We start from the raw sequence: 11,006 nt of genomic DNA, 5'->3' as shown, positions 1-11,006 counted from the left end.
AATGACCTATGAGACCAAACTGGTGCAATCCTGATGAATCTGATACATCCAGGTACAAAATAAAATGAAATGAAGTGAGATAAAAACTAAATGGCTACTGTCATGAATCTAAGCAGCTCAGAGCTGTGTAGCACTAAAAAGTATGCGACGCTGGTACAATCTCGATGTATAAACATCAATGTCCGAGGATGTGCGGCATCCGGCACGATGACTACGAGGAGCATCTTTGTTCGCTGCAGAGATGAAGGTGATTCATGTCCAGGTGTAGCTACAAGCAGACTTGCTCACAAAGTTGATGTTGGAGGTACGGGGCAGGCAGAATTTTATTCAGGGGCCCTGTAATCGATTAAGGGCCCCCAACGACAAGGCCCTTTAAAGGGCCTATGGCATCAATACACGCAAATTCGGTAAAGGGAACACTCCTCATAGCATAAAACAACAAGTATAGGATAGCACCATACAAAAATATAGAGAATTTTTCAAACTCCTCTGCGACACAGCAAGACCATGAAAAAGTGTAAGATTCTTACCATGGCACTCAGGACACAAAATCAGAGTGCATAAAAAATCAATTGAATAATTTGTGCTGTGTGTGATTTACAGTTTATCATACACTGCAGACGCTGAAGGTTGGCTTGAATGGAGGATCCCAATTGCAAAGAACAGGCAGCCCTTAAGCGCCACAAATATATTCAACTTCCGTTCCCAACTCCCATCTTGATGATTAGTATCATTGCTGTGTACAAATTGACAACATTGACAATCTATAAGCTAATTACTGCAGAACCACGTTCCTGTTGGCAAGAATTGTGTATTAACAAGAAGATTCCCTATCTAGTAGTCCAAAAACGCAATCTTCCGTAAACTTGGCCCAGAAGTTACTAGCAGAGAAAGTCGTAGATCTTCTGCCTTCTAAAGAATGTCTTCCAAAACGTAAGGCATAGATTTTCAAGCTCCACACTTTATGATCCGGAATTTGGAGAGGATTACTCCCAGATTGACAAAGGGTGTGAGTCATTCACCTGCATAGTGAACTTTTGCAGTAAGGACCAACCACCACATCCTGCACCATTGTATATCATATGGCAAAAACATCAAATGGCCACGGGAGGACTTGGATAAACCAGGAATACTGGCATAGAGATTTTCTTCACTTTCATCTAGCACTGCATTACTCCATCTCCTTGAGAATATTGACCACCTGTCTCATTGTTGGTCTGACTGAGAGGGAAGTCATGGTGCATCTAACAGCAAGTTTTACAACATCCGTCAGTTCAGACTGCAGACCTTGATCCCACAATCCTGGCGCTAAAATCTCTAAAGGCTTTCCTTTTCTGTAGAAATGTGCCGCCCAATTGACAATGTTGAAACCATTTCCGTACTTTGAGAAGTAAGGATCCAATGCCTTCTTTCCAGACAAAAGCTCCAAAAGCACAACTCCATAGCTATAAACATCTGCCTTTTCTGATAGGCGGCACGTCATCGCGTACTCTGGGGCAACATATCCAAACGTTCCTGCCACATCTGTAGTTGCATGTGTTTCTGATGCACTCAGAAGTCTGGCAAGCCCAAAATCTGAAAGAAATGCATTCAAGTTGTTGTCTAGGAGCACATTGCTAGGCTTTATGTCACGGTGGAGCACTCTTGGCGCACATTCATCATGTAGATAAGCTAGAGCTTGGGCGATATTAAGTGCGATTCTGAGCCTTACTCTCCAGCTGACACTACCTCTCCTTGGATCATGTATCAAGTTCTCTAAGTTTCCTCCTGGCAAAAAGTTATAAATGAGGAATTTCTCATTATCACTGGCATGGTAACCAAAGAGGGTCACCAGATTTGGATGTTGTACCCTTCCTAGTGTGCGAATCTCTGCTTCGAACTGTTGTGTACCTTGGAATCTACCTGAGGAAAGTCTTTTGACAGCTACAAGAAAACCTGGTGATACCTCGGCCTTGTAAGTGGCCCCAAAGCCACCAGTCCCAATCAGGTTGTTTAAACTGAAGTTTCCTGTTGCTGCAACAACATTCTCATATGCCACTTCAAACTCAAAGCTGCGAAACATGGTTAAATGCCTTCGTTCGTGCCGGTGAGAAGCCCGGACACGATTATCTTGCTTCGAAAAATGGAACACAAGTAAAAGAATGATGAGAACTGCAGCAATGGCACAACCTGATGTAATGGCTGCAATCAATATGGCATTTGGGTGACTGTTTTTCTTAGGCACATGACCAGCATAAGGTTCTTCATTAGTCTCGTTTGAAGGAGCAGGGGTCGATAGTGCACATGATTTAGGGAGTTCATTGCTCTCAGCACTCACATTTGTGCACAGGGACTCTAAATTTCCAGAATGTCGAACTGTATGTGACAGATTGTTGAATGCAACATCCATCTCACTTAAGTACTTGAGTCTTGTGAAATTTTCTGGAACAAAACCAGACAGATGATTCTTACTCAGCAGAAGCTTCGTTAAATTCTGAAGCTCAGCTAAGTTCTCTGGAATGCTTCCTGTTAAATTGTTGCCTGAAAAATCCAAGACCAGGAGTGAAGACAATTCTCCGTAACTCTCTGGAATTACCCCCGTCAGATTATTTTCAGCCACTATATAATATTGTAGCTGTTGTAACTCCCCAACCTCAGTCGGTAACTCACCAATAAGATGATTTAAACTCAAATCTATCTCAACTAAGTGCTTCAATTTACCAAGGCCCTGTGGAATAATCCCATTCAGCTGGTTACCAGCAGCTTCAAATTGCTTAAGGGAAGTGCATTTTGAAATCGCTTCAGCAGGCAGTGCACCCAGAAAGTTGTTCCGGCTCACCTTTAGACTGAAGGCCCCAAGTTTCTGGCACAAGTTGAAGAGACTGCTTGAAAGAGTACCGGTAAGCTGGTTGTCTGAGACACACAATCCATACACTGGAACTCTAGTCAGTAAAATATCCCCAATTATTACAGCTTGAAGGGCTCCTGTGAAATTGTTCTTACTCATGTCATGAACCACAGATATGCCGCCCTGATCTGAGAACCAACTTGGTAGCCCCCTTAGGATGACACCACAGTATAAGCTGGAAAAATACCTCGACAATGCCTCCCTAGAAAAGCTCGCATTATCCACCGAAGAAGGCTCTGCAGCATAAGTAGGAAAAGAATCTAACAGAGTGGCCATCGAGCATTCAGCAGAAAAGTTTCCAGGAAGCTCACCAGTAAGCACATTTCCACTCACATTAAACACAACCAAACAGTGGACAGGGATTGATGGCAGACTCCCTTCCAGCTTGTTGTTACTCAAGTCTAGGTACAGGAGCCTTTTGCATTGTACCAGCTCTTCAGGAATACTTCCAGTGAGTGAGTTAGACGCAAGATTAAGAACTTCAAGGCTGCTACCCCACCTTGAAGAAAGAGTACCACCCCATACAGCTGCCCCTGGAGCCCATAAAAGCCGCAGGTTGGGAAGAGCCATGACTGGTGTTGGAATGGAGGAGAAATAATTGTATTCACCCTTCTGATAGCTGCTAGCCCCTTCTACTGACACAGATGGCAACGTCTGGCAAAAAGGCAAGTTGTTGGTAAGCACAAGGATCAATAAGTGAGAGCAGTTAGCCAGCTCATAGGGTATGTTGCCCCCCAGGCTATTGCGAGAAACATCCAGAACCTGCAGCTCTTGAAGTTGACCTATGTCAGGTGGGATTGTCCCTGAGAGAACATTTGAAGCTAGCAACAAAGATTGCAAATGACAACAATTTCCAAATCCTTTTGGTATCTTTCCAAACAAATAATTGTCTTCTAGATGCAAATGTTCAAGCCTGCCACAGTTGCTTGTCAACTCTATGGGAATAGTGCCAAATAACTGATTGGAGCTCAATGCAACTACACGTAGACTAGGCATGTGCTCAAAAAAGGTAGGAATTGCCCCTGATAACCTGTTTCCAGACAAATTCAAGACTTCAAGATTCCTGCAACTTGAGATTTCTTGAGGAATGGTTCCTTGTAGATTATTATGAGCCACATTTAGAGTCTTTAATCTGGAAATCTGTCCAAGTCCTGAAGGTAAAGAGCCTGAGAACTCATTTCCTTGCAAATCAATGTGTTCCAAGTACTTCAAAAGAGATACTTCCTTAGGAATTTGTCCAAAGAACCCATTAAATGACAGGGATAAAATTCTCAACTCTGGCAAGTCTCCAACAGCTGGAGAAAGGGTACCTTTTAAAGTGCATGCTGCAAAGCTTGAGTCATCTGATATCTTGTTTGGACTGCCTGACTGGTGAACTGTCTTCTCATAAGCTAGACAAGGAAGCTCGGTATCTCCAAAGGCTTTGTGAACCAACTTATAGAAGCCACAACTACTTGGAGTATCTGTCAAATCAAGACCCCTGCCCGTAATGTTGAGAGAGATAACACGCCCGGAAGCATCACAACCCACTCCTCTCCAGTGGCAATGATCAACACCCTCTCGCCAATCAGAAAAAAAACCTTGAGGATCTGCCTCGATCGATGCTTTGATGGTCAGAAGAGCCACTTCGTCAGATGTCAAAGACAACACACCTCCCCACTGCCATTGATACCAAACTGATAGTATAAAGAAGACAGAAAAACGCACAGGCGCCGACCTTAAGCAAGCTCCAAACACACCATACATTCTCAGGATGGCATGTGGCTCAATGTTAAGTTGAAAGTCGTCTGCTCATAGACAATGTGTGTACACCTATTTCATGAGGATCCTCTTTCTGCACTTCAACAACTGTTTTGAACCCCTTTGAGAACTCTTGGTAACATCTTGCTGAGTGCATACATAATCCGAGTGCCATGACAAAATCACATCACAAAAGCTCTGCCCAGTACAAAACATCATGGCCTCCTGCAGATTCAGGAGTTTACAAACCAATGTCAATGTTGAAACACAAAATAACATGAGAGAAGAAAGTTTAGGCATAAAAAGAACCCTCTTCTTCAAGCACATTCTAAAATGTTAAGAGAGTACCACTGATCTTCACATCACCAAATTGCATAAATACTTGAGCTGGCATATAGATGACCATTAACAGGGAGAAAGAACGAAAATCCTTATGCAACTACATCATTACTATCAAAGAAAATTTTCTTCAACATAATAAGGGCAACAAAGCAAGAAGAAAGATAGCTCTAATGAGCCATTCTGACCATGAAAAAATCCAAAGATTAAAGAAAGACTTCACCATGTTCCCAAAGCTTGCACACCACCAGCAATGAAATATATAGCGCAAGAAAAGAGCCTTAATACTCTTGATAAAGCTTCCACACCATCATTACATAAAGCATGTAAAACAAAAAATTATGCAAGCGTGCTAACATTTGACAAAGCAGCAGGATAGCTGATTGAATCACATAATATAATATTATACAGTACAAGCATCATATATATGCAGTACCAGCAGAATAGATGACTGAAAAATGATATCCAATACCAAACATAAGGCAAGGATGAACTTCAGAGAGAGAGAGAGAGAGAGTCGTAGAAACAATCTCGAGAGACCTCAAGATCTATGCAACAAGTTTTGCAAGACCTGTAATTCATATTTTGGCAGAGAGTTACCAGAACCGTATTTCGGCAGAGAAACAAGCAAGATGCAATGATGTCATTCATTTTGCCAAAAATTGCAGACATGCAGTGCAAAAATTAGCAAAGCGACAGAAGGGCCACCATAACAGCAAGTCTACAATGAGGCAACTCAATGAAACAAATATAGTTACAGACATTCGGTGAGGAATCCAGTAAAGCAACAGGAAAAGCGGCTAACTTGTTGACTAAGCATGAAACACAAAGGCGAGTGAGCTTGACCTAGAAAGAAAAGCACCATAACTTTAGGCCTTACAAGCTGATATATGGCATAATTCAGTACAGAGCGATGCTCTTGAATAAGGAATTTGACAGAGCGACAGAAAAGATGGCTGAGAATTCAATAATCGAAACAAACAAGGAGTCAAGATTAAGTAGAGCTAGATTAAGACAAACCAGAATCAAACACGCATCGAGCAAATACAACTTAAAGAGTCGTAATCAAGCAAAGCTCCTTGCAGGCATACTATAGCAGAATCGACAAAGCAATGGATAAGAGCTTGTTTACCTGTAGCGGAAAAGACAAAGTCCGAGCTTAAAGCAGCAGAAGCAGCGACTCCACCGAGGTTGCAATTCTGCCATGGAGAGCTTGGAGAGGAATCAGATATGAAGCAGACGCAGGCAGAGAGGGAAGCAAGAAGTCCTGGCGAGAGAGGAAAGGTGCTTCACTCAACAGTACGAGAGAAGCGTTTCTCACAAAGCCTGTGAAAATTTCCTATTGACTCTCGTGAAGGAAGGTACCCTTGGCATGTGCAAGCTAGCCTTCTTACCTTTTACCAAGAAGGAAAAGGTTAACTTCTTTTTCGTTAGGAATTCAAACTTGAGGGGGAAGAGGCGTGTGTGACTGTGTGTGTTATAGACTCTCGTACTCTCATCACATGGAAAAGGTCAGCAGCCCTGCATATGATTTTGGCCCAATTTTTGGGCTCAAAAAGTTATCTTCCGCCCATCCTCGGCTTTATTTGCCACAAGGGTTAGTTTTCATCCCAAGATTAGTTTTTAACCTGATACTAGTTTTCACCATATATTTTCCTCGTTGAGGAATACTCACAACAACCAATGGTCAAAAGAAGGTGTAGGGAATGGTCTCCTGGAGACCATTCCTTGTAATAACAGTGACCACGTGGCGATCGGCGGAGGTCGGGAGCCACTGTGGGAACTGTTATAAATGGTCCCTTGGAGACCATTCCCGGTCGTCAAAGTCGGGGAGAAGTGGGCCTCTGTCAGTCGCCATTGTGGGAATTTGTTATTACAAGGAATGGTATCCAGGAGACCATTCTCGACCGTCAAAGTCGGGGGGAAGCGAGCCACCTACACGATTATATCTGCAGACGTTCACAGGTTGAAGACTAGCAGCGGACATTCCACGTGCTTGCATGGCAGGCACTGATTGGCTCTCATGGCTTCGGGTTCTGAGTGTTGACATGTTGCATGCATGGCTGCTAGCCTGTCCCTCTCATGATTCCGCATGTAGACGTGTCAGAAGGGCACGCAATTCCCAAGGCTGACTTGCCGTCACATGATTGGATGCTCAAGTACTCATTCCAGCTACTGACCTGCCGACCATTCGTCAACTTTAGAATCGGATTACGGCCAGGAATTGTAGCGGGTTGGATGCCCAGATCTGCAACCTGTTGACCCCCGACTTTGACGAAACGAGAAGTATTATTATCAGCTTCAAGATCCTCTATGACTTGCACATCACATCGATCATTGAATATTGTTATGTATATCAAAGAGATCTATTGTAGAGTAGTTTGAACCACACACAAGACATTTGCCATAAAAGAGGAGGAAGGATTGGGAGTGAAAGGAGAATCTCCAATCCAAAAACTTTTAATCTTGGTTGGATTGTGTGTCCAAAGTAGAAGGAAGAGCCAGAGAAAACAATTGACAGGTAATCAAGTGAGTTTTAGAGGAAGGAGGTAGATTGGGAGAGGAAGCTTTGGCTTTATCCAACATAAAAGGAGTGAAAAGAGTAATAATGTAAAATAGCATCGATAATGTAGAAGGGAGACTACTTAACAATTGGGATAAGCTCAACTTGTGAACTATAAGGGGTGCCTCATTTATAAGGCTTGCATAACTTGGCTACGTCCGAGGTCCCTAACACATGAAGTTTTTGGGGTCTAAATGGCTAGACCAATTCATGGAAACCTTACAACTAATCAAGTGTGTATGTGGAGGAGCAGTAGTACGATCAAGTCTTGAAAAGGTGGTGCACCCATGCCATATCAATTGGTATCATAGCCAAAGGATGTTGGGTAAACCCTTTAAAGTCATCGAAGGTTGGAGTGTAAACCAAGGCTACTTAACCTCCACCCTAGTTTCGGGAGGCTCTCTATGTAGCACGAGGTTATGGGAAAGCCTAAAACCCTTGGTTGTGGTATGAACCTATAACCCACGATTAATGAGTAAACCAAAAGCTTATAGTAGAATAATGATTAAGAAAGTCCTAAGTTTGGCTTAAGTGGAAAATTGTGGGGATCAGCTCACTTGTGAACTATAAGTAGTGCCTAGTTGTAAGGCTTGCATAAATTGGATACACGGGAGGTTCTTAACACCTTAAGATTTTGGGGTTTAGATGGATAATCAAGTTTGTGAAAACCTTCCAGTTGAGCATATATGTGCAAGAACCGGGGCAACATCCCGAGAAGGTGGTGCACAACCCTTTTGTGCCATTAAAATATCTCATCACACCTTTCACTACCTCCCAATGACTTTTGCCAAAGTTCGCCATAATTCTGCTTATGACTCCCACTACAAAAGCAATGTCTGGATGAGTCCCAATAATGGTGTACAACAAAGAATGAGTCGCACATGCATAAGAAATCTTGGCCATCTTAGCCCTTTCTTCACAGTTTTGGGACAATCCTCTTGGCTCAATTTTACATATGAAGGCAATGGAGTAGAAAATGGCTCCCTCCCTCCATGTTGAAATTCTTCATAACATGAAAAATGTAGTCTTTTTGCGACAAGTTAAGCCTTGATTTTTGTTTTAAAAATGGTCCGTTAAATAAATTTATGTTGCTTTAATCAACAAGGCACCAATTCCCAAGAATATAATTTTCTTCATCCAAATCCTTCGCGTCAAATTTGTCATGCAATTTTGACTTCAATGCATCCACTTCAAGGCTTTTATTCCTAGTGTTGGAGTAACGGCCAATGTGATCGGTCGGACACACTCATACTAACGCGTAGCTAACCTTATTATTTTATCAAATATGAATAAGGAATCGGTGAGCGTTATCTCACTATAAACTCCACCACACACTGTGTACTCCTCTTTCTCACCACACACATGGATCTGCACTTGCACTCCTATCAATTGGTATCAAAGCTTGGCTATGGTGGTGCTCTACTTTCTTGAGTGACCTCCCTCTCTGATTAGAGCTAAGTCTTGCAGCCTTAGGTGAAGTACACACATAGCTAATTGAAATAAAAATCTATTCTTTGCATTGCATAGAGAGCGTAGCAAGTGAACAACTCACACAACAAGAAATCGAGAGGCACAACGAGTAGAGTGCAAGTGGTTCTGAGAGTTGAATGTTTTGTCCGTGTCCACATGCGCACACTTTCATTTCGAATTTTGGTGCTAATTGCTATGGTAGCATGCTTGTCATTTTGGGAGTATTCCCATCATGCATCATGACGCTTTACCCCCTTTCAAAGTCGTTTCTGCCCTCATAATCTCCATCTGAGTAGCACATCAAAAGATAGCTTTTTGATAGCTATTTGGGAGCTCGAACGAGCCTATACATCACCCCCAAGGAGAAGGCAGAGACAAGTTCACGGCATCAACGAGATACACAGGTTGGGAGTATCATTTTTGCTATGTTTAGAGATTTCGTAGTGTCATAAACATCTAGTGGATTCTCTTCATTTTTTCAGAGATTCTTTGACAGGCCATGTGCGCTATTTGGCTGTATGCATGCCATGTGTTGCTATCTTTGAGAGACTGAGTCTCTAGTTCGTTACAACCATAGTCAACTTGAGGTTATTGGCTTACAGGTATTGCTAGATCTAGCACATTTTTGCTCTTACCTATGTTGAGTTTCAATAATCTTTTTGTATGTGAGCATTGCATTTATGGAAAACAAATTAGGTTGTAGTTGCCATTGGGTAGAAATTATCTTGATCCACTAGAACTTGTACGTAGCAAAGTATGTGGTCCTATGCCAACCAAGACTCTAGAGGGCGCTAGCTATTTTGTGAGATTCCTAGATGACTCTACTAGGAATGTGTGGGAATATCCTTTAGAACATAAGGACGAGGTCCTTTGTAGATTTCAGAACTTTCTCCCATTAGACAAAAATCAGTCAAGCAAGAAACTCAAAAGCTTAAGGACTGCTCATGGAGGAGAAAATGTCTCTAAGGAGTTTGCAGACTTTTGTGCTAGAAGAGGGATTTGGCAGAAATTTATTGCACCTTACGCACCTGCCCATAATGGAGTAGCTAAAAGAATGAATCCCACAATATAGGAAAAGGGGTCGCAGCTATGCTTTCTATGGAAAACTTGACTCAAGGTTTTAGGCCGAGCCTGTTTTGACGATGGTCCACATTGTAAATAGATCATCTAGAGTCGGAGATTGAAACGCTTTACTCAAGCCTCAAATCCACCTAAAAGTTTTTAGCCAGGTTTATATTAGTTTATACATACCAACTACGAGAAACAAACTTATTTCCAATAAGCCATGCAAATGGATGCAAAAGACAAGTGGGAGCAAGCGATGCAAACATCTTGTTTCCAAGAAGCCATGCAAATGGATGATAAGGACAAGTGGGAGCAAGTGATGCAATAAAAATACCATTTGATTGTCATTAATGAGACTTGGAATTTGGTAAGATTGCCTGCAGACAAGACAACATTACCTTGCAAATGGGTTTACAGAAAACGTATCCATTAGGAGATCCAAAGCTAAGTACAACACTTAACTCGTACTTAAAGGTTTTAAGCAGCAGAAAGGTGTAGATTGTCATGAATTTTTTTTAACCTTTCCTTCATAGAGATCTCAAGGAAGATGTGTACATGAAGCAACCTAAAGGGTTTCTTAAGCCAAGCAAAGAAGAGCTTGTGTGTAGACTCAAGAAATAACTATATGTCTTAAGACAAGGTTCCAAGAAATGGTATCAACAATTTGATATGTTGATGCACTCTCATGGATATAAATAGAGTCACAAGGATCACTGCTTATACACAAAGAACCTCAGTGATGGATCACTTATTCTTTTTGTGTTATATATAGATTACATGCTAATTTTTTGAAAGAACACTTTTATGGGATTGCAAATCTGAAGCAAATGTTGAATTAGATTTTTTCCATGAAGGATTTGGAAGAAGGAGGGAAGAAGCTAGTCACTTTCTTAGCATGTGTATCAAACATGATAGGTCAAAGGGAATTTTTGAGCTTTCTCA

General features: G+C 41.9%; 1 protein-coding gene across 2 annotated transcripts; it reads right to left on the bottom strand.

Annotated features, from left to right (window-relative positions):
• Positions 1-553: 553 nt before the first annotated feature.
• Positions 554-6,368, bottom strand: LOC147451183 (LRR receptor-like serine/threonine-protein kinase RPK2). 2 transcript variants are annotated; one of them, XM_086520139.1, is made up of 2 exons: positions 6,099-6,368; positions 554-4,852 (listed from the first exon to the last, which is right to left on the bottom strand). In XM_086520139.1, exon 2 carries the CDS (start codon positions 4,631-4,633, stop codon positions 1,172-1,174), a length of 3,462 nt encoding a protein of 1,153 aa, XP_086376265.1. In that variant the 5' UTR covers positions 4,634-4,852; positions 6,099-6,368; the 3' UTR covers positions 554-1,171. The 2 variants fall into 2 exon arrangements, with proteins under 2 accessions (XP_086376265.1, XP_086376266.1); XM_086520140.1 differs by lacking the exon at positions 6,099-6,368 and adding an exon at positions 5,567-5,707.
• Between the last annotated feature and the right edge of the window lie 4,638 nt (positions 6,369-11,006).

The sequence above is a fragment of the Adiantum capillus-veneris genome, chromosome 9 (assembly GCF_014529385.1).
Source record: "Adiantum capillus-veneris isolate H3 chromosome 9, ASM1452938v2, whole genome shotgun sequence".
NCBI classification, from domain to species: Eukaryota; Viridiplantae; Streptophyta; class Polypodiopsida; order Polypodiales; family Pteridaceae; genus Adiantum; species Adiantum capillus-veneris.
The sequence above is the reverse complement of the archived record's forward strand: the minus strand, read 5'-3'. Positions and strand labels throughout refer to the sequence as shown.

Bases quoted from the DNA above. Each gene is read 5' to 3' on its own strand.
- LOC147451183 (XM_086520139.1), bottom strand. From the start codon at position 4,633: ATGTATGGTGTGTTTGGAGCTTGCTTAAGGTCGGCGCCTGTGCGTTTT.